Raw genomic sequence first — 25,315 nt, forward strand, 5'->3', positions numbered from 1 at the left:
TATGTGATTATATTGAAATATGTCTAAGTACTGAGCAATGTCGTTACGACGTTTACGATATTTGATGTGGTGGCTGCATTGTTTTCCCTCCTAGGCCTCTTACTCCGCAGACGACAGTGTAAGGGGCTGAAAGTCTTATGAAAAACAAACTGTTTTTACTCTGTGTTTCGGGCGGTGGAAGACTGAGGCAGAGGTTCTGTTATTACTACAGTACAGTGTTTCCGTGATTTGACTAACATGTAACATACTGTCATTTACGAAAGGGGAACAAAAGCATAGAACTATAAAAGTGAAAGTAAAAAGGAAACTAGCTGTAAGTAAAATAATGTTTAAACGTCATAAATTCTGCCGGTAACAGATTTTGTTGATTGACAAATATTGATGAATGTTTCATATATTTTTAGTAATGTTTTCAAAATTTCATTTTTTGTTAGTTGCTGATACGCTGTTACTTGTTATTTAATTAATTCCACAACTTTTTCAATAGGTTTTAAAATGAAAAAAGTGTAAATTTGCCCTTTTTTGTGAGAGATACAGAAAAAGAGAAGAGAACGGAGAGGCAAAAATATATATTTAGGGGAGTAACCTATCCAAAAATAAGAAGTTGTCCCGTTTTTTCTAGTTGACGATTTGGTCATCCTACTCTAATGTACCATCTTAACAGTACGTGACTATTGTAATTTTTCTACTTTCTTTCAACAAATTTTAAATTTCAGTTTCAGTTTCAATTATCACGAAGGTTAACACCATGTTAATGGGATCCCTCTTGTGTGGAACGCAAAAAGCGTGACATTCGTGAACAGGCATGGAACGAGATATGTAAAAGTTTTTTTTTTTTGTTTTGTAAAAATGAAGGTATGGACAATGAAAAAAGATATTTTGAGGCAAATAATTTATCTCTATTATTAAATAGTTGATTGGATGTGAAGTTCTAACCAAATGTACAAACATTCGTTATTTTCATTTGTTTTAAAAAAAAAACAGTATCTGTTAAATTTTTTAACACTGTTTCTTTGAAAAAAATAGTTTCTCTAAAGAAAAGTGCTGCATTTTAAGAGCGTGCATATGGATCCTATTTAAACTACATTTTTATAATTTCGATGGAATTTTTTCAATTAGGTCATCGAACGACTGAATTGACGTACGGAAATTATTAAAGTACTTCTCTTCTTCTCGCAAATCTATATACACAGACACAAAAGCTCCCTTCAGACTTCTTTGAGAAACTAAGGGATGAATCTTGAGACATTTATTTTTCTGTGTTTTTCGTTTTCTCTTCTTACAGAAATATTAAGATGACACTAATGTCGTTTCGAACTTTTCATGTTGACTCGCAACACTGACTGAGAAGAATCCTGTATATAATCACGTGACGCATGGCGCGTAGCTACGGATGACTGTGTAAGCACACACGCGTAGTGCGGAAGACGGAGCGCGGAGCTCCGCTTGACTGTGTAACGGGCCTAAGAGTGTAAAAATGTTATATATATGCCTATTTAGATTATTGTTTTAAACAAAATAAACATTTTAAACGTTTTTTTTTGTTTAAAACAAAGTACTTTGTTTTAAACGTTAAAAACGTTTTAAACAAAAAACGTTTTAAACACAAAAAAACGTTTTAAACATAAAAACATTGTTTTTTATTTTAAAAAAACGTTTTTTTCAACCCTGACCCGCAGAGCATGATTGTCCACGTACCGCCTCTTCGTTACGTGTAATTTGATGATAATATCACAGGGAAGCTCCCTTATGGCTAAGCGGTTAGAATACGCTTCTTCGGGTAGAAGCCCGAGTTCGATTTCCGGCGGAAGCTCATGTAGTTCGGATCCCAAGAGTTAAGCTGTAGGTCCATATCTCATAATATAGCCTCGCTGCTGAAAGGAACTCTAAACAAAGTCAAATCAAAATAAACCACGGGGCATTGTCTGGTATCAGAAGGTCCGGACTTCGAGGCGGCAAAGGATAAGGAATTGGTGAATTTGGGGACCCACATCCTATCCACTGGCCAGGGAAGAGTGCGTTCAGACGTTCACGAACAGCAAGTGCAAAGTGGGGGGGATCGTGTTGGTAAACAATCGTGTTGTTGATACCAGATTCTGAAGCTGTGGAACAAGCCAGTCTCTCAACATCTTCAGATAAGTATCCTGGGTCACGGAACCCTCAAAGAAGTACTGGCCAGAGGTGTGTTATTCAGTCATTCCCACCCAAAGCATGGCGTGCGGAGGATTGTTCTTAATTTCTTTACCCATACGGAGACATTTCTATTCCGCAAACTCCAATAAATAGCACATTCCTCTGAGAAAAGAACGCATTTCCCGAGCAGGAATGGCGGGGAAGGCTTCCAACAATATCCTGCATGCTTACTGCCGGCTGTTTAACCCGTCAACGCCCATAAGTTAACGGAAGTGAATTTTACTTGCACTACTACATGTTTTAAGTGATTTGGGCTTACTGATTATAAAATATATCTCCTTTAGTTCAAAAACATAATACTACTAATAATATGGGAGTGTCACCTAGGCAGGACGATCGCCCCCCTCCTACAGAAGAGGAAACTTTCTTATTTTATATAAGAAACAAAACCCATCCCAGAGTTTGGAACTCTTAAAAGTAGCTCTAAGTGGCAGTATTACACCACCCCCCCCCCCAGAAGTCCGTTCTGGATCAGTCCCTGCCTCTAGGTGACACTGGGCATTATAAGAACAATTTCAGAGGATATCTTTCCCAAAAGACATATATCTTGACATCGGTATATTTTAAGAAATTAACAATTGTGTTTCCATAAAGACCAATGGGATCGTTGATAGAACCTCACAATACACATTACAAAATGAATTTTCTGTAATTTTTCTACAGACACTTACGTTTTCACGTGATACGTTCATTTTGATTTCTAGGGCAACCAACTTTATGCTTTATATAGCTGTATATTATGCTTTATTTTGTCCTTACATTATGTTTTATTATGCACTTTCCTAAATTATGCCTTAATATGCTGTTCCTTGAATTATACTTCACTTTTACCCATTTCTATTACATATTTGTTTTATTTTACTCATTTTTACTACACAAGCATTAAAAATGTATAGGAAACTATTAATTTTTCGCACTAAAAATTACATCAATACAACATACTACTCGTTTCGTGCAGTTTTCCTTGCGTTGTTTCAAAAAAGAAACATGTAGCTGCACAGTAACTTCTCATTAATGAATTCAGAACAAAGAGTACAAAATAGATTACTGCCTTCTACTTTGAAATGGTCAGTTGGGAATTCTCTTACTCTCTGAGATAGCATATACTCTTGATTTTGGCATCTTGGAATAAGCATTACCAGTCTTGCCTGCCTTTTAATACAAAGTGAGGGGGAAAAAAATCATTCTGAACGGAAGATGCGGAGAAAGGAGGAATTCGAACTTCCCATTGTTACGCGTAAAGGCAATTGGGTCAATCCATCTAAAATGACTCAGAAAAAAATAAATTGGTTGCTCGACCATTTTTGAAAATTATGAAACCTACAAAGTTGTTTACTTCATGTTTTAAGACTTTAAAACTGTGTTTACAATATGTCTATCTAAAGCGGTTTGCCAGTGGCGGCCATGTTTGTTTCGTGTCGCGCGTCTACTTTCACGATTGTAAGGGTTAACAAAAACGTTCATTGCGAAAACAGTACTTAGGATGTAGAAGGATAAAACAAAAGTCATTTGATTGGCAATGGATTGAAGTAAAACTAGGCCTATAAGTATTTACCTATGTTTCTCCTTTCTATGAGAAACTTACTAGTAAAACTAAACATCATAATCGGTGAAATGTCACTTTTTGTAATGTTTTGTAAGTAGGAAGGAGCGGTATACACAGTTTTTGTTTGTGATATGAAGAGATATGTCAATAGTTTTACCAAAGAAAATATTGATTGTGATATAGTTACCCTTATATTTTTATGGTTGTGTTAAAATCACGATTATGTCGAAAAAAACCGAACTTTGGGTTCAAATAACTCTGATGGGGTTAGGGATAAAAATCTCAAATTAGCACAGGATATAGTGCTGTTGTATATGTTTATGGCAAATAAAAAATATTCTTGTGTATTTTACTACTACAAAAGTTATAACCTCTCAAAAATGAAGCAAACTCCCTTGTAGTGATACCGTTTTGGCACACTAAAGAAGGGCTATATAGGAGGTTACTTATCTTCAGAGCACGTTGATAGGTTGCTTGTCCTATATGTTGTGTATTGTTTCAATATTGGAACGATTATTGTTTTTTTTTTTTGTGTGTGTGTAGGGGGGGTTCTATTCCCAGCACTTAAATATACGGAGATTAAACAATACTAAGAACATTACTGTTTGAGAGAAAGTAAAGTACCTTACCCAAAGCGTTTAGCACAACTGAGATTGCAATAAAAAGAAACTATTTTGAAAACAAAATCGTATTGTTGTTGTAAAGACACAAAACATAACTGTATGTTAGCAAAATATCCATTCCATTATGTTTGATTCTAACAAAGTAATTTCATGCAAATGGTAGAATACGTAACACAAAATGGTCGTCGTAGTCCTCCGACTCTGAAGTGACGTAACATCTTACAATGCCTTCTGAGATAGGAACATATTTGTGGTATTATAGGGAACTAGCTTTAATGTGAGGCTGAGGAATTCAGAGTTGATTGACAGGTGCCCTACCCCGTCACCAAGAAACGATCACTCGACGGTCCTGGGCAGGGTTGCCAGTGCTTTGTCAAAAAATTCACCTAATACTCAGTTAATTCAAAGAGTTTATGCGAATTATGCAATCCCTATCGAAGATCCCTGTATAAGTGGACACACGCAAATTAGACTGTGATAACAAATGCTTCAGTTTTTTCTCCCTCGCTTCTTTGTCGCACTGCACTATGACGTTCCTTATTCTTTCTCTAGCTTCGCTGTGTATAGTTTGCCCTCTCTTACGCTGTGAAGCCATTGTCAAATGAATAATAAGCAGGGCCTGGATTTTTTTGACAAGTCAACTTTTTTTCTGTTACGCATAGGACAAGGCAAGTTCAAATAAAAATGTTATCCATCAACTCTAGGTTCTAAAAAATATATATTTTTAAGGGTCAACCTTTGGTCACTTTTTACAGTTTTGAAATTTCAGGTCAATTTTTAATATTTTAAGGTAACTTTTAGGTCACTTATGGTCTTTCTATTCTTTTTTTTCCACATAAGGAAATCTTTAAATGAAGACGGTTTACGGATGTGGAAAAGTCGAAGTTGAATAATCTCTTTTCTTGCTTCCTGACTACAGGGGTGGAAAAAATGCATTCTTAACAAGCTAATGAAAACTAAACTGTCTGGTTGACGAAAGGTGAGGGTTGGTAGGTAGCCAAACAGATAGTTTTGGGTTGTTGACCACAAAGGATGTGATCATGTGCATAACTAAAAATGGATTAGAAGGCGTAATACAAAAATATTTTAAACAGGTTTTTATCTATTATTCTCATGTAATCTACACTTGCGAACTTTTATTGGTTAAGAGTGCTTCCTAGTTTCAACTCGGGAGTAAATTGATGCTTTCAGTACGTACAGTGCCGTACAATGGACTGATCAATGGACATAAATGGTCAATGGACTGCAACTAATTGAAACAAAACTTTTTTGAATATGAGTGAGAAATGTTAATTAAAAATCCAATAGATATTAAAAAAATGTCAATGTTTAACAAAATAAACGGTTAAGAAAACGTAAATTTTAAGGTCAATTTTTGTGATTTTTAGGGTCATTTTACAGGAATTTTAGGGTCATTTTATAGGTTTTTTTAGACAATTTTAGGTCAACAAGATCCGGGCCCTGACAATAAGCAACTAAACCACAACAGCAACCAACAAATAACCAACTCACACTAACTCTTCAGAATGACATTCATGTGACAATTTTCTAACCCTGGCAACGCTGACATATAGAAGGAGGGTAAGGGAGTATCGCAAGAGTCAGGCAGAAAAATGTTGAAATATTTCCTCTTCTACCTCAGCCCCCGCTGGTAAACAAGCTAGCTCCCTATAATACCTTCTAGTACCAACAAATCTAGTACAGCAGTCAAGACGTTTTTGTAGAGTTTTGAAGATCTAAGCTATTTCATCTGATTGCATTAGAAAATATTTTATGTTTTGTTACTTTTCATTATAAAATGAAAACGTTATCTACATTGAGTATATGATTATTTGTTGGCCTGTGCAAACTTGCTATTGAGACTTAAGAATATTTTCTTCTCTTGTAGTTCCACCCACATCATCACAGGCGTGTTTCCCATAGGAGGGTCCGAAAAATGCCGTTTAGCGTCCAGATCGAAGTCGTGTTTGTGACAGCATAGATTAGCAAAGTTCTTTTTGTTTTTATATGGACTTGAAGCTCCATCAATAAAATAAATAAGTTTTTTAATGTTCGGATGTACTTCTTTAATATACGCTGTGACGCTGTGAAAATCTTTTGAAAGCAATAAAATGTCTTGTGTTCTAATTTATCATTTTCCTTAAAACAGAACACGAAACGGTAAACTGTGGCTTGGATATTGATCCAGTGAAAACTCTGTATCTCATTCTGAACGATGAATGAACAATTTTCTGCAAAATCTGTTAACACCAAACATTCTTCTGCTTAAGTTCAGCTTTTTTCTTCTTGAGAAACTGAGCTTGAGACTTTGATGCAAGATTATGCGGTTTCTGGTTTTCCGATTTCTCCGCTAAGAATTCAAAAGACTCAACTTTTTTCTTGAGATCTGTGTTCATCTCTGCCCTATCAGCTGTTATCCGCTTTCTGTACGTTATTGTATCGGGAAATCATCAGTTTCGTTGGAAATATTAAACATGTCCAGCAATGCCTGTTTACCTACCTGTTTGCACGTGTGAATGATCTTCATACCATGCGAGCATAATTCCAGAAAATTCAACACGGCTATTGCAATCATCTGGATACAGATTATATACATGAGGTTTCCATGGCCTATAATCTCTGTGGAGAATTGCACACACAGAATAGCGTGTAATGCCACTTTCTCTTGCAACCTGCCTTATTGATTTTAAAGGGATTCGCTCGAACATCTCCCTCACTGTGGCCACCTTTTGCTCTGATACCGAAGTTGAGGGCCTATTTGATCTCTTCATGTCCACGATACTTCCGGTAGTCATTAATTTTCTGTGGCAAATTTTGTTTTTGCACCCAGAACAGCTTTCCTTCCATATTGACCCCTTCACCACCATTGGACCTGAATTAAGACTGCAATACCTCAAATCTTTTTGCAATTTTAACTCTCTTGCCCAATGCTTAGTCGTCCTGTCATCTCTGTGGCTTGAAAGGAACAACAAAAACTTCAGATTATTTGGAGAAAAATAGGAGAAAATGGCATACTTTAATCTATAAAACAAGATAACTTTCATTGCTGTCAACAAATAACATTAATAGAAATTCACAATTCAAAATAGGGAGTTACTTTCCACCCACCTTGTATATATAGAATATGCTACCAGCAAAGGGCTATATTTTGGGAAATTATAGTATGGGTCTGCTCGTGGGGTTTCTCGGGGTTCTCTCGTTTCCTCCCACTTCATTTCTCATTACCGTCTCCTTTAGCCTAACCGGCTTAACCGTGGGACGTAAAACTTAGATTTCATTTCATTTCATTGTAGTATGGGTCATGACCAGAGATGGTCATCCTCCCTCATTTTGCCTTCATGAGGGCCGCCCTCACCCTCACCTCACCCTCATTTTAGTAGTGGAGGGTGAGATTGATAAAGTAATTGAGGGTGAGTGTGAGGGAGGGTGAGGGGAGGGCGTCAGTGGAGGGTGAGGGGCGTCAATTGAGGGCGAGGGTGAGGGAGGGTTAGGAAAAATGACCATCTCTGGTCATGACAAGCAAAAATCTTTATAAACCATGAATCCATTCCACTTCGTTTTCGAAATATCGATGAAAAAAAAAAAACACTCTATTTCGTACACATTGCTTTGAAGGCGCGTATCTCCGGAACTAATGAAGCTATCATTCATTCACAGGTAGGTAAAGCACGTAATATTGTAGGTATTAGATATGTATCACGTTCGTTACACTCAGATCCCGGAGAGAATTCCGGAAATAAAAAATTTCCACAATTTAATCCTCAAATCTGGGTATCGAACTCGAATATCGGAGCACTGCTATGTCTCAGCAACCAAGAGAAACTACGTATGTATGAGAACATATTGCATTAATGCACTTGATATCCAATTTCTTTCAATCCCCCCTTTTTATGCTGTGCCTCCTACGATATTAATCGTATTACAACACAATTTTGATTATGTATTACAGTGTACATTGGGTGGTGAAATTGGTCAGTTTTCTTCATTATATTCTAAGATATTCTGGTTCGATTCCGAGATTTGAAAATCAGAATGTGAAAATTGTAGGATTCCGGGATACTGGGGATCTGTGAGTGTAACGAATGTGATACATATCTAATGGCTACAGTATTATGTGTGCTACCTACTTGTTCTTGAATGACTCAGATATCTTCATTGGTTTCAGAGATACGTGCCTTCAAAGCAGAGTGTGCGAAATAGTGGTCTTTTCATCTATATATCGTTTCTCGAAAACGAAGCGAAATGGACCCATGGATAATATAGACTTCTTTGCTTGTCACGACCCATACTATGTTTCCTCAAAATATGGCTCTTTCCTCGTGGGACCTACCGTAGTCAGGTCAAGACTTCACTTAGGAACTAATATGTGCGCTATCCAAAAATACATGTTTCAAAGTTCTAAGATACTCACGCAACAATTTTTATAGAGGTAGTTTGGTTACGGGCATATAATTTGAAGTACTCATCAACTACCTCTATAAAAATTGTTACGGAAGTATCGCAGGATTCTGAAACTTGGATATTTGGATAGGACACGTACTAATTCCTAAGTGAAGTCTTGATCCGACTACGGTAGGTTCCATAGTTTTGGAGCTATGGACATTTAAAGTTCATTTTTTCATGTTTTCGGCAGCATATAACTTTGAAAGAAAGCATTTGTGCACCCAGGTTACTCTGTACTTTTTGTCTTATCTTGGTGTCAGAAATCACCTCCCAAACGTTGTCGGTGTTGTTTTGAAACACCCTATATATATATTTATAATACACGAGGAGCGTACTATAATGATTTACACATTTTTTTCAGACATATTCATAAAGGTTACACAGCAACTTGTGTGTCCACCTTCTCAATATAATCTCCCTTTGTCCACTTTTACCAGCGGTTTTGTCAGCTTCAGAAGACCCTCTTGGAACTAATTGTTTGGAGTTAAATACACCCATGTTTGGGTAACTTCTTAAAGTTTATGAGCTTCTTCAAACCGACGATCACACAGAGGGTTATTTTCATTGCTCTGAACAGGTTTTAATCGCTGGGAGACAAGTTCGGATAGTAGGGAGGGTTTGGCAGCACTGTAAACCGTAGTTGATCAATGACAGCAGTGGTTTCCCGGCTGGTGTCAGGACGTGCATTATTATGTTGCAGAAGCACTCCGTTAGCCCATTTTCCTGGTCGATTTTTGAGAATGGCAGGACGTAAGCGTCTTGAGGTTGTCCATACTGTTAATCGTTGCTCCATCTTCCAGCCAGTCGGTCAGGGTAATGACTTTCGTGTCCCAGAACACTGTAGCCATACGCTTCTAGCTGAAGGTTGCTCGAAATTTCTTCGGCAGTGAACTGTCATGATGTTTCCACATCATTGATTGCTGCTTCGTCGTCGGCTCATGGTAATGAGCCAAGTCTCATCTCCAGTCACAAGCCTAGACATAAAATTTTCGGGATCATGATCATGGTGTTGCAAAAGTTCTCTGCACACGTACACATAACATTGTTTTTGCTGTGTAGACAAGAGGTTTGGAACCCATCTTGCAGATTCTTCAACTATAAGTGGTTGTACACGTTACGTTGCAGGGTGTTTCTGGTTAATCCTGTGATAGCTTCCATTTCAGAGAACGTGATGCATGTGTTCTCTTGAATAGTCCTCTCTACCGCGGCGATGATGACTGGTGATGTCACTGCCACTTTCCTTCCAGAACTACTACTATTTTTTTCGTCAAGGTGCTACCTACTTTCCAACCTTGTACCCAGTTCTACACTGTTTTTCACGATGATTCCTGTTCTCCACATACTACCACCAATCGCCTGTGGATTTCAACAGCGACCATGCCCTCTTTCCAAAGGAACTATAACGTCCAGCGCTGTCCTCCATAATCATTTTCCATGTTCCTTAGTAATACTCACAAGGATTCAAGAAATGGGCAGCACAGAGCGCTGCTGTCGTCCCCATTGCTGCTGACGCTCCCTATTGTCTTAAAGCCGATAGGAGACGACCTTTGAGAAGGTCGAGAGGACGTTAATGTGAGACGAGACCGTAATAACCTTGACTGGATTGGTTTAGCATGATATACCTATAGTACGGAAGGTATAACATCGTTGGCTTCCCGCGAAAAGTTGTAGTGACGTTTATGGGGAGTCGTCAGCTTCGTTACTCGTGGCTTGCTGAGCGCAGTAGACGGTTGGTGGTGATTGGCTACCGCCTTACCGCACCCCCAGTGACAAGCAGGTCCCAGCGCGGGAAGCCAATGACGTTATACCTTCTGGAGTATAATATTGGATAATTATTTTCTGCAGCGTTGAACTTATGGGTTCTTTTAGCCAATGAATGAGTTAGGTTTATCATACTTACGAAGTTGAATAATATTGTAAGTCTAGAGCAGGGGTCTTCAACTAGTTGCACATTTCAGAATGCAGTAACAATTTCAATCAGCTCACGAGCTACTAAAGCAATACTGCAGTATTTAGAACCTTTAATTAGGTTTGCATGACAAATACTTATTTTTTCAAAAGAGTGCGGGCCACAGTAAAGAGCTCGGGGGCAATGCTTTTGAAGACCCCTAGTCTGGAGTCAACACTATACGCTGAAGAGAAAAGAAGTATAGAAACCACGACATTATTTGCCTAATAAGCGTTAGCTTGTTTAGCAAATTGAAGAATATACATTATACAAACTTGTTTTCCATTACGAATGAACTTGTAGTTCGTGATATAAGGCATTGCGCAAAATGACACGTAGGATACAGCGTACAGTATGACTTGCAGCAATAAAGGTATAGTAAGAGAAGGGTGACGACTATATTTAGAACAAAGTATCATGATAGTTTTTAGTTCCTTGATTATTCATCACCTCACAACGTTTTATTGATAGACATTAGAAATATATATTTGAAAAATGTTGATTTTTAATTGTACCGTTTTTAGGAGGCTGAGCGGTTGGAACCCAGTGAAGACCCAACAGGCTACTCGTACATTGATTACAGTGAGAAACGATCATTACCTATTTCTGTTCCAGACTATCACTATGTAGAAAAGGGAGGAGAACGATATGTGGTAAGTTAGGAACGAAGTTTTTATTATTATTGATTCTTGTGTAAAAAACATTGTAATATAAAGTTTTTAAATATGTTTCCTTATGGTAACTTCTCTTATGAGGTGACATACAATGAAAGATGATGGACTGAAAATCGATTTTCAACAAGATATTCAGTTTAAATAATATCAGTCAATTCTAAGTTCCCGTACAGGAGCATATATTTTCTGTAATGCATAGACTAACTATGATTCAGTCGAGTTGTTCTTTCACCTCAAGGGACTTTCAGTTTAAAGAGGAATGAGTATAACATTCTTCTTTCTTCAAGATAAAGACATTTCTAATGGTAGTTCCGTGTTAGAACAGCAACATATTGCAGGAAAGAACTAAATCCAGTTCGTAACTGGTTAGAAGTAATGAATTATTGCATACTTTAGTTCTTCAAACGAATTAATTGGGACGCGTTTTTTTCAGCACCAGAGCTAAACGGGACGATATTTTCTATTTAAAGTGGGAACAAACTACTACTCCAGTTTGTATCCAGACAAGTACCTAACTCGGAGAATTGAACCTCGAACTAGTGCACAGAAAGCACACGCGCTAGCCATTTGACTACGAAGTGGCAGTGCTTCAAACCAGTTATAAGAAACTTATCATGATGGACTTTCCATATATTAGATATTAATTGACAAGTAAAAAAGGAATGCAAATCAGGTAATGACAACTGAAATGAAGTAATTTGGAAAGAAGTGACAGTTTTGAAAGGTCATAATATGACTGAATGAGATACAAAGGAGAGAGAGAAAATTGCAGTTATGCTAATTAAAATGCTTTCGATCAATGTGTTGGGAAGTTTTGCGAAACTTGTTATTATAGTTTGAAAATTACTATACGTAGGTTCCGAATGGCATGTTACTAATTATTGATTAGTAATGCTCTAATCTGTCGCAATATACTTGAGTAGTATGATAATTTTATTTAATAAATAGTAATTGATATCTATATTCATACAAATAACAGCCAACACAGTTTCCGACAGTATAAAATTCTTTTACGAAATTAACTGGTAGTTTGCGTTTTAATTTCAGTATTATTTATACTAAATTTATTTTGCTAGTACATTTTTTTAAAATCTCTGTTGCAGGTATATAATATTTATATGGCTGGTCGGCATCTTTGTTCTAGAAGATACAGAGAATTTTCTAATCTTCATTTAAGTTTGAAAAAGGAATTTATTGGCTTCAGTTTTCCTAAACTTCCAGGAAAATGGCCGTTTTCGTAAGTATATATTATAAAAGGAATTACTTTATTCTGGAAGCACGACATTAGATAAACAATAAATTATATTAAGATATATTGTATTTTCAAAAATTTTCCTAGGGTAATTAATTCTGTATTAACGTAATACAAGGTCGAGCAAAGAAGAAAGGGACTAGCACGACTGCATACTATACGAAGAAACGGAATGTTCCAGCATTAAAGTTTGCGTAGATAGCCTTAATCTATAAATAGCTTCGCTTTACTTCTTCTGAATTATGCTGTACCTCGGATTTTCACCTTACATAATTGCTCTTAGAAATAAAAGCTCAAAGTCGTTAAATCCGACAGTTGATAAGCATCTGTGGTTCTTAACTAATTTGAAAAGTGTTGGAATTAAATACCAAGTCATACCTGTTTATCTGCAGCAGAGTTTATATAAATGCACAATTGTATTGAAACTACCTAAGGACTGTCTCTTCCTCATTCATGATAGATGGGAACCTTATTCCTCAAATGACACAGGTTTTACTATAGTCATTGTTTAGTTGGGACAATCCACGAAGAATTAATGTTTCACCAATATCGATAATACCACGAAAGATCACACCTTCAGCAGGGAGTCTTGGAAATTTGTACTAAAATTTCGTCTACAAATAGTACATTGCGTTCCAGATTAAAAGAAGCATCTTATATTGGAATTAATAAACAGTGAGGCATGAGAAGGGACTTTGGAAAGAAAGCAGCCAGAGCATTTTATTCATTCATTCAACTATACAGTTTCAGGTGTAGCTGTGCGCCCATTTTATGCAAGAAATAGGAGGGCTATTTTTGTTAACCTCTGTTAAGCAACTAAAAGAGAACCGTGAAATGACGAGACGGAGAGAAAGCATAGATGTTCATTGCATATCATCCACCCCTCGCATCGATAGCCACTCGGTGTTCAATCATTGTTGAGTAGTGACCATGAAAACAAATCGAATGCAATCAAATCACCCGCCTAGTGTAAACTACATGGTGTGATTCGTTTTCTCCAGGCGAAAGAGCATAATGCAGCCACAGTTCATCGAATGAGTAAGGATTACGACGGGAACTTTTGTAAGTGGTGATTGTGTCCATCAGTGCTACAAAGAATTTAAAGAAGCATTTAGACAGAGAACGGCCGAGTGTGGAAATTTGTGGCGGCAAACGACCTTGCTGAACGCGTGAATCGCGTTCGTGAAAGGCTTAGATTACAAATTCTGATCTGTGTGCTGAGTTCTCTGCGATTTCAAGCTCAGCTTTCTAATTAGCTAATTACGATAAATTGCGACTGTATTATGCCCTTCCACTTGGAGAAAACGAATTAATTACATATTTTACACTTTGCAGGCGCTTGATATATTTTCACGTTCGCTACTTTACAATGATTGAACGGCAATCTGTCTGCTGGAGCGAGGTATGGTGACGTTCATTTAACAGCTTTGTTTCATACCCATTTCGTTATTAATGTGGACACTTGGAAAGGAATTTTGAGTGGAAATCGGCTAGGGCCACCTATGTGTATTTACTTATTTATAAACATAATTTCAGATATAACTCAGAAGGTATTTGTGTTCACAACTTGCTGGAATACCTGAATATGAGTACTAAGCAAGAAGTGGAAACATTGAACATGTCTCCGAACTTGCTAGTTGTACTTGCCGTTTGATTTATTTATTTTAATTTTCTAATAATGATGAACGGGTTTACAGTACGTGAACTGTGAATGGGGAGTAACGATGCGATCTATGGCCTCCTTCCTTTATTATCGCCTCATTAACACAATCTTTCAATACCTTGTAATTCCTTTTCAATTAACCGTCTCTAATATAAAATTATCTTCAAAAATAAAAAATAAAAGTAAAAAAAAAAAAAAAGAACAAAGAGTACGATAGACTTTGTAATTCAATTGCACGAGATGTGTATCATAATGATTTTCATTTTATTTTGCTCTGAGAAATTTACAAATTTGACAGTAGAGTAGACATTTTCAGTTTTTTATATAATAACTCTCGAATTGAAAGAACTTGCTCCACTGGTGTTCGTTTCTTTAGTCCCCCAGTGAACCACGCTTTAGGTATATGTCGCACCAAAGCCTGGACAGCTTTCTAGATCTCCTTTAAAACAAATATGGAGGCGTTAAAAAAAAAAAAAAAAAAAAAGGAAAGATACTCTTGTTTGAGGGAAAACTGTTACGATACAAATCTTTGCTTCTTGGCTATTACCCCTTGCCTACCCACACAGGGTAATTTGCCATGACGCACGTACGTACAAATAACACACCAATTTTACTTGAACACAAACATCTGCACTTGCACACGACCGTCAACATCTTAACATTACTGTCTACTGTTAAACACAACACTTCCTATCCTGTTATCATACACGTTATTCCACACGTAACACCAGAACATGTTACTATGATCCACTCACAAGTTGCAAAGGTACATACAATATAGGCACTCAGTTTGACGCGACTCCACGACAAAACTGCAAGATAACCTGGGAGACACTCCTGATTAGCAAACAAACGACGATCAGTTCCATACTATGCTACCAAAGGCGGTATGCCACTGGCGTACTGCTAAGTGTATGCAAAAGTGCCACCTGCTTTTTCCTCTGTAGGTATTCATTCCGGCTGCATAGTACACATTATAGCGTAAAAGAAGAGTTTTGTATCCTCTGTTTCGACATGATTCCATGGGGTTTTCCTCCAGAAAATTTTGTCCTGAACAAAATGAAAATGTAAGTGTTTGCACTGGGACATTATTTTGGTATATTTTCAAAAGCAATTTAATTTTCCGTAGCTCGAGGTGGAAGGGGTGGTTGGCCAACTGCATCCCTGGAAGAAACATTGGGTTCCACCTATTCAAATATAATGTTCCAGAGCTTTTCTCTGTACTGTTATATAGCACACACAACGCGTTTTTCGTCCGTTTGTTGTGAGTTTTATGTACGGAATTACGTGCCACGAGGAGGAAATCATTCATGCAGCTTACTTTTGCCCAAATTTTATTCACGTAATTTATAGGAGTGCCCTTGAGCACTCGTTCATCACATGTGATTTTTGCCTGCACACAAAACATTGATCGTCTAACATTGTCGTCCTATGTACATTTGTTATACATTTATTCTGGATCAAAGTTCATTTATACCACAATGTGATCACCTTCAAAGTACTCCCCTTGTGCCTGCACATACTTACTCCATCGGAGTTTCCGGTAGAATCTCTGGAAGTCATCTTTTGGGATGCCTGCCAAAGTCTGTGTTACAGCTGTTTGAATGTCTGTTTCTGCTTTAAAATGGTGTGTATTAAGAACCGCTTTCACCTTTGGGAACAGAAAAAATCACACGGGCCGATGTCTGGTGAATAAGAAGGATGTGGTAGCACTGTAATGGATTTTGATGCCAAATACTGCCGAACAGACAATGCAGTATGGGCTGGTGCATTATCGTGATGTAGGATCCAGGTGGCAGCAATCTCTGGACGAACACGACGGACGCGTTTTTGAAGTCTTTCGAGAATTTCTATGTGGAAAACGATGACTTACTGTCTGCCCTGGAGGTATCCACTCTTTATGGACAATTTCCCTGGAGTCAAAAAGCACATAAGCGTGCATTTCACCTTGGACTTCGACATGTGGGCTTTCTTTGGTCGTGGCGAATCTTTCGAACACACCATTGCGCACTTTGACGTTTCGTTTCGGGGTCATATTGAAAACACCAACTTTCATCACTAGTGATAATTTTGTTCAGTAAATCCGGGTTAGATTCCACTTGGTCCAACAAATCAGCCGCCACAGTCCTCCGGTCATCTTTTTGTTGCTGTGAGATTTTTCGGAACCAGTTTGGCACACACTTTTCGCATTAACAAATTTTTAGTTAATATCGGACGCACTGTTTCTCGATTCATGTCCAGTTCATTCGCAATCATATTCGTCTATCCGCTCGCACAAGTTCCCTCACCCGGTCTGCGTTCTCTTCCATTCGTGTTGTTGTGGGTCACCTACTGCGGTGTTCATCTTCGATTTTTGTTCTGTCTTCCGCAAACATTTTGTGCCAACGATACACCTGTGCCATTGACAACACTTAATTTCCAAAGGCCTGCTGAATCTGCTGGTACGTTACCGCGGCAGTCTCACCAAGTTTCTACAGAAGGAGATTGCGTAGCGCTGCTCAATATTACGTGCTTCCATTGTTGAGACAGGGGTCCAACACACGTAAATGTGAGACGTTCAAGGCTACGTCTCATTTCATTTCTTCCTACGAGAGTTTATTATGTACTGAGACAAGATAGACCAATCAAACTTCTGTATCTCTCCGTTTTCCGAATTCTAACAGTGTTCTAACTTGAATGATGTAATATGCTTTTTGTTCATTGAAATATTATTTTTTGTTTTTTGTTCATTTTCTTCAACTCTTTTGATAAAATACCCAAGGGATTCTCCAGTTACTTTTGGCGTCACTCTTGCACTGCCCCTGCACTACATCTAGTTGTTCATTAATGGAATCTGCGACTGAAAATAATGTACATTCCCTTGTACCCAACTTCGGTCAGACATTTTGTTCTCGAGTTATGGCTGTTGTAGCATTTTTTCAACAAATTTGCTGGTTGTCATAGCGCCGAAGGAAGCATTTCTACAGCCAAGTTTGCCTGTGCTGTACTTTTTGTCTTATTTCGGTATCAGAAATTATCTCCCAAGCGTTACCAACCGTGAACATTAACATATACGAAGTCTGGCAAAAAAAAAAAAAAAAAAAATAAAATAAATAAATAAATAAATAAAATAAAAAATAAAAATAAATAAAATAATAATAATAATAATAGTAATGGAACGTACCAAAATCACAATTTTTGTCACAAACTTACAAATTAAGTGTGTTCCCTTCAACATACTCCTCTCCCCTCTGCGTTTGCTTACGAAGTTTGCATTGTTAAAAGCAGTTGTGGAAGTTTTCAGGTGTCACCGTCTTCAGTACTGCTGCTGTTTTCTACTTCATCTCTTCCACAATCTGAAAATTAATTCCCTTTAGGGCGGATTTCACTTGCGAATAAACATACATTCGCACGGTGCCAAGTCCGACGAATAAGATGGGTGTTCCTACACTGAAGTCGTCTTAGCTGCGAAAAACTGCTTAACGGTCAAAGCAGTATGCGAAAAACATTGTCCTGATGCACAATCCATTCATTGTTTTTTACGCTTTTCTTTTTCACGCTTTCTCGCTGCTTGTCCAAAACCTACTGATAATACTGCTTATTCATTGACTGACCTGATAGTACCAGGCCATTGATCTCGAAGAATACAATGAGCATGACCTTCACTTTCGATTTGCTCTTTCATGCCTTTTTCATTCGCTGTGATGAGGAAGTTTTTCAGTGTATGCATTGCTTTTTCGTTTCAGTATCATATTGAAAGATTCACGTCTCGTCACTGGTGACGATTTTCGTTAAGTCCGATTTTGCTCTCAGGTGTTACATTGTGCTACTGCATACGTGCTTCCGAAACCCCTGCTTCTGTGTGGGGTTTTTGGCGCCCTTTTAGCGCAAACTTTGCGCATGTTCAAATTGTTGCAGAATTGTGCAAACAGACTATCGATGCCCGTCATGTCTGCTGTCATTCGAATGCTGACCCTGCGATCTTTCCGGACAGTGTCGGTCATTTTTACCACATTTTCCTCTGTTGTTGCTGTGACAGGAAAACCCGTTCTTTTCATCATCAACAACGTTCTTGTCTCTTTCTCTGGAGCGTTTGTGCCACTCAGACACTCGCGTACATGACATCATATTATCACCATTCACATCCTGCAATAGTTTGACACACACACTCAACAATTTCTTTAGTTTCACGAGATCCCGACTTACAGGGTAACAGAGCGTTATGCCATCTATCGTAACAGAAAATACTTTATCAATTCAGAATGGAGGAGGATGTTTTACTTCGATTAGGATGATTATACGAATTTTTATGAAAATGTGAAGGAATAGGTGTTGCAGCAATGTCGATCTAACGTGTAATGAGTATGATTTAAATTACATAACACGTACTTAATTTATTCAGCATTGCGTATATTTTGTTCATAAAACTATCTGTTCATATAAAAGTGAAAAGGGCGGTGTATGTCTCCACTTACTGAGAAAACTGCTGATTAGTTTGAGATGAATTTTTGAACACGTTAACAATCCTCAAGATAAATTTTTATCATGTCATTTTGGTTAAAATGCTTCTGAGCGGGAGGAGAGTGATTCAAAATATATGCCAGAAATAGATTTTAAAAGAGGTGGCACGTGTGTCTCAGCATTTTGAAAAGTGGTGCTTCTAAGGAGGGGAGAATTTCTCTACTACCTTAATTTTCAGTTTTGTGCTGATAAAGTACCCATTGTGAGGAAACGGCTGCATTGTTTGAAATGAATATTTCAACATAATTCGCTCTTGCGAATCGTGTTTTTATAATTTTTACTTCGATTGAAATACGCATCCTAATGAAAGAGGGAGGGGTTCAATTTTTTCTAAGAATAGGATATCTCACGATCTCTTGAAGTTAGGAGGTGAAGTTCGGCGTATAAACTCTCACTGAAAATAACTGACCATGTGTCAGCGTTCCGCCTTCTAATTAGGACAAGCGGGCATTAGAATGAACGTTTGAACTACGTTTAAAAATTGGAACTTACACTGTACTTGATAGGGATTATTTTTATCGAATGTAGGTGTCCCAAAGGAGGTTCAGTTTTATCAATAATAGAGTATCTCAGGAGCTTCTCAAGTTAGAAAGATGTAACGTGATGTACAAACTCCGCAACTAAAATTAGTGATCACGTGTTCCAACGTTCTCGAAAATTACACTTTTAAGAGGCTAAAGCCCCCGCCAAGTGAACTTTGTGGTGGACAAACACCGTGCTCGTGGGTTTTCTCGGGGTTCTCCCGTTTCCTCCCACTTTCTTCATTCCACCATTTCACTCATCTCTCATCATCACCGTCTCCTTTAGCCTAATCGGCATAACCGTGGGACGTAAAACTTAAAGATTTCATTTCATTTCATTTTTAAGAGGCTAAAGGACAATTTCTGTATTTTAATTTCCGATTTCGTCATAAAATGATCAGTGTAAGGAAACTGCTGAACCTTTTGTGAACATAGTTATCTCTTGGGTTGAGCTGGATTTTTATCGTTTTACTTTAATTGAAATAGTATCCTAAAGTAAGGGGAAGAAGTTTAAATATACTTTTCAGATATTTTTCATAAACCTTATTCTCCTGTCCAATAAATGGACATTTCATTTTCTAAAACTAATATACAGTATTGAGTGACCTTAAATATCTCTGTCACTCAAAGATAAGCAGCGCTATTTATCAAAAGGTTATTGTTACTACTTCTCTCTCTCACATTTGAACGTTATATGTGTTTTGGAATGATATGCTTTGTTGGTGCATTTTATATCTATATTATAATAATGTATTGATTTTCATAATGTTTCATTTGTGTATTACAGTCTAAGTGAGCAGCAATTAGATGCAAGAAGACGTGGTTTAGAGCAATATTTAGAAAAAGTATGCGCTGTTCGGGTAATAGCAGAAAGTGATATTATGCAGGAGTTCCTAACAGATACGGATGATGAACAGGTACATACAGGAAATAGAAACTTCTTAGCATATATTATGATCTCACATATAGTAATTTGTTATACAATCTTTAAAAGTTTAAGGCTAATCACATATGCTGTTATAAATAATTCAGTCTTCTACGTAAGAACACATCTATTGTTTTCACAGAAACCACTCACCAATATTTATTCTTTGGTACACCACGAGCTCAAGGACTATATAAAAACTCAATATAAATTAATTTGCGAATTGTTACGTACTTCATAAACAGTCATAAAGAAGCATAGAGAATCATAAAGAAAACATGAATACGACTAATCAGCGTCAAGCTATAGACCATCCAATCAGGGACACGGATTTTTAACCCCCCCCCCTTCACTTACCTCTCGTATATATAGTACACACGAACTCTTCTCAGTATAATCGCCCTGAAGACGAGAACGATGTCAGTTCTTGAAACGTTGGCACCATCGTGGGACTTCACCTGGCTGATATCCCGAGAACATCTGTATAACAATTCATAAACCGTATTTGCAATTCGACTGAACATCACACTCTCGATAAAACTGATTGGCTCATCACTGATCTGAGTATGTTTAAATACAAGCTCACCGGGAAAAAAATCCAGACCTCCCAAATCCAAGATAAGAACGCTGAACATTTAGGCATGAAAGTTAATGTAAATGTTCGAATTACCGAATATATTAAATTGATGAACAGCACCATTATATATATATATATATATATATATATATATATATATATATATATATATATATATATATATGTGTGTGTGTGTTGTAGAGACCTGCACGGGCCGGGCTTGGGCGGGCCGACTCTGCTATTTCTTTGGGCCGGACCGGGCTTGGGCGGGCCGACACTGTTATTTCTTTGGGCCGGGCCGGGCTTGGGCTGGCCGACACTGATTTCTCTTTAGATCGGGCCGGGCTGGGGTCGATCAATTGCAATTCTTTAATAATTATTGACTTTCGTTAAACGATAATTGGAATAAAGCCAAACGTTGAAGAAGTGTGTCCGTGAAAAATGTTACAAAGGATGCAATAGCTATTTACAGTTTGTGTTGCTTAGCGGCTCCACTTTCACTATAGAGGATTGCAGTCATTATGCGGTAAATTGAGCTCTGACCTTGCCCTTCACTGAACTCAAAATATAACAAGAAGGGGTGGGAATGTTTTGCCTGACGCTAAACAATATTGCCATCTTCACTTTATGCTAAAAATCAATTAAGTTAGATTTGTGTTACAGGGAATGGAGTTTTTGTTCTCTCGATGACAGGCAAATTTCTAGGAGGCAATGGTACCATTCGAGAGCCAAGCGTCAGGTTGTGAACCAGAGTTTAGAAAATGTTTCTGAGGGTTAGGTCAAATTTAGTACTAAATTTTGAGAAAGATTGGGGCTCGAGCTAATTTTTTTTAAAAATTTATCGGGCCGGGGTCGGGCCATAACCTTTTAAAATTGATCGGGCCCGGGCCGGGCTTGGGCCAAGAATTCTAAGAAACTTATCGGGCCGGGCCGGGCCGAAAATCTCCAAAACTTTTCGGGCCCGGGCTGGGCCGGGCCTAGGCACGGTTGGGCCGGATTGGGCTCGGGCCGAAAAATTCGGCCCGTGCAGGTCTCTAGTATATTGTAATTATAAACATATATGGAGATTAAACTTGATAAATTAGGTAATAGTGTGACCGAAGGATCTATGGTTCGATGCTGGGCATTAGCTTTCGTAGTTTCTAAAATACATATATCAATGTCCACTTAGTGGGTTTTGTAATTGAAAAACACCATGTGTGTAGGTTTTCTCAGAGTTCTCCCGTTTCCATTACACCATTCCGTTCATCGTCACCGTCTTCATTAACCTTAGAACATAATCATTAAATTGATGGGGAGAATATGATTCAGGGACAATGTTTTGAATGTTGTAAGTGTATTCTTTCTCATTCCGTTTCATAGGCATGTTGTCATTTTTAAAAAGTAATTCTTCAAACTGCTGCTATGAAAGATGAGTATTTTGAACATAGAAGTCAAGGGCGCCGATTTCTCTGTAAATTTGGAGGGGGCCATTCAGATGCAGAAGGCATATTTGAGGATTTAAAGACAAATTGCATTCAAATTATGCCAAATATTGAATATTCTTAAATATAATAAGGGCCTGTTGGCCCGCCCAGGATCGGCGCCCATGCTAGAAGTGCAAAGAAATAAAATTTTATATGCAATTGCAAATGAAGACCTTGTTTTGAAATAACTTGTAATTTTAGAATGTAAGGACAAAACTGTACACCAAGTATATGTATGTTGACTTACGAAGGAAAGTAAAAGGATATTAAAAATGTAATTTTAAGGCAGGAAATCTCATATTTTGTGAGTATCTGAACAAACTTAAGTTTCTGTGTTTAATCTTCAGATGGATGGTTCATCTCAGAATGTATTGTGTAAACAGGGAAAGGGACAAAATGAAATAGGTTGCAAAACAACTAGAAACTTTTGGATTTGACATAAGGAAAAAGTGAAGTAAGTGGGCCTGTTGAAAAGCAAATAAAATGTAAGGAGAACATTGCTTGAGAAGAAATTGTATTCAAAGGGGGAATATATTGTAAGTAAAATGAGAGAGAGAAATTGCAATTAGAAAAGAGAAGCCTTCCAACAAGTCGAAGATGTTAGCAGAAAACAGTAGCGTAAGTGAACTTAATAGTGTAGTGGATATACAAGGAAGAAAGAAACTACTATATTGTAATTTCGTTAATATTAATTTCCAGTTGTAATTAACGTTTACCTTCAAGGATGAAAAGAAAGAAAGAAGGAAAAAATCCAAAATAAAATTGTTTGTTCGTAAGTAAACAGAGAACTTAGTAAGATAAACTACTCCACTGGACTACATTACAGTTACTTCTTCCACAGTAACATCAGGTCTAACATGATGTCGATGCTTTCAATTCATCCAACTTGAAAAATCATTGATTTCCAATTAGTGTCCCTTGTGCACGTAAAGGTTCTCGAGGAAGGACCTCTCCGTTTTTCTTGTTACTATGGCACATCTGCTGTCCAGCACTGCCTGCAACGATATATCAACATTTTTGCAAGACATCTCAGTTCTTCTGTAGCCATGTCTTTTGTTCCTGGAAATGCTGTTTTAATGCGGTCTTCTATCCGTTCGAGCCACTGAAGTTTGTCAATTATATAAGGTCCGGAACTTTCAAGCCAATTGCTTCTAATTTCCAGTAGAATAAATGAGCCTATCATCGTAAGTTCGTCTCCAGAAGAACTATGGTGCATTTCCGGGACAAATGGATTCTTCCATCTCTTAGGTTTTAATACCTAGGTATAAGTCAGCGTTTTTCGTGAAGTGTACATAATTTTACTACGTTGTGTACTTACGACACTGTCCACTGACTTAATTAATGAGAGGAAATGTAGTAAATAGATAAGGAGTAAAGAACCAATCATATTTTAGTTTCATTACTGTTAATATCCAGTTGTTAGTAACACATTGTCTCAGATAATCACAACTTAAACAAAAATGATATTATTAAATAAATAAATAAAAGTAAACTCGATTGTCTGCAAGTAAACAGAAAACTGTACAAGATAAACTTTACAAAAACACTGTCACTCCAGGACGTTAGACAAATACTTTTTGAGAAGTGCAGAAAAATATATGTAAGAATATTAGTCTCTTTTCTTTCATACAAATATTCGAAGGAAACAATTCTTAAAGTATTCATTCCTTAAACTCAATCGATCTAACCAAAAGAGTACTCAGTAAACCGATGACCGATAAAGCTTCAAATCATGGACCAAGAGGATCCTAACAATAATCTATCCGTGGAACTTCATTGAAAATTCAAGTAAATTGGACAAATCATCTTCTAAATGGTAAACAACGATATTTTTGTGGCAATTTCATTAAGATCCTCTGGTTTGGTCACATAATTTAAAAGGCTTAGTATGACTTTGATGTAGTTTTCTTGTATTTCGACTCAATATACCACCTGTAGTGTCTAGTTATGTTACTCCTTAAAGCAGCCAAATAAATTGTGTTATTCTGCTATTATTGATAAAATTTCATATTGTCTACTGTAGTTAAGTTAAATAGTTCTGTCAAAAGCTATACTAATGAAATTTATTATTGACTAACTATTCCAGGATGTAAATAACCTGTTAAAATGCATAATAAATTCATATCCTTAGATGCCATAAAGAAATATATTGATTAGTGAAAGTTGCAGACGTAGCAAGTCAGTTTCATATCAGTTCAGAAACCTTGCATACAAGTGTTATCTTTAGTGATTTGCAAACTGTAATATATACCTAGTTAAATCAGCTAGAATAATGCGAACTTGAACAGGAGTAATGTGTGTGTGTATATGAAATTCTAGTGGATACGTGTTACACGGTATACACAACATATAGTAAGTGCATGATTCATTTACCTTTAGATAGCACGAATGGAACATGCAACGTAGAACAACGAAAACGATAATCTGAAAAGTCAGTCGATTACGATCTACTGAAATGTAAGCGTTATGTTTGTAGCATGAAATGAAACCTTAAATTCCAGCAACGTATTTTTGTTTAGCGAAACGTTCCAGATTGTATATAGTAACACAAAAACTAAGTATATGTTTCGGAAATATATTTCAGTAATAGGTAACAACTGATTAATGATAACAAAATGTTTGATTTTTCTTTTTTAGCACAACCAAATACACTTTCTCAGGTTTTTTTTTTCTCTCTCGCTCTCTCTCTCTCTCTCTCTCTCTCTCTAACAGGGTGTCTATCGGTCACGAAAGTCACTAAATGAAAAAAACGATCATGAAAGTAAAGAAAAAGTCACGAAATTTAGCTTTTGGGGCACGATTTTTTTTTATCTGTATAAATATACGTACAGACTGGAAAATTTTGTTCTACAAAACATAAAAATTCACCACCAAAGATGTCTATGGTCAGCTTTGGACGCTACAAAATCGCTACCAAATCTCATGCATGAAAATTCGGCCTGATTCGCATCCAACTTCGCTCTTGAGAATGTTCCGAAATTTTA

At 37.2% G+C, this 25,315-nt stretch overlaps 1 protein-coding gene across 2 annotated transcripts in view; it reads left to right on the plus strand.

Annotated features, from left to right (window-relative positions):
• The window catches only part of Snx27 (sorting nexin 27), a 157,400-nt gene that overhangs the window by 87,292 nt on the left and 44,793 nt on the right, over positions 1 to 25,315 (plus strand). For both annotated transcript variants that reach the window (XM_081734099.1, XM_081734100.1), the window contains exons 3-5: positions 11,278 to 11,406; positions 12,531 to 12,664; positions 20,151 to 20,280. In XM_081734099.1, coding sequence (XP_081590225.1) covers positions 11,278 to 11,406; positions 12,531 to 12,664; positions 20,151 to 20,280 — 393 coding nt within the window. The remainder of the gene's footprint in view (positions 1 to 11,277; positions 11,407 to 12,530; positions 12,665 to 20,150; positions 20,281 to 25,315) is intronic.

This window comes from Thermobia domestica, chromosome 12 (genome assembly GCF_964235325.1).
Source record: "Thermobia domestica chromosome 12, izTheDome1.hap1.1, whole genome shotgun sequence".
Classification (NCBI taxonomy): domain Eukaryota; kingdom Metazoa; phylum Arthropoda; class Insecta; order Zygentoma; family Lepismatidae; genus Thermobia; species Thermobia domestica.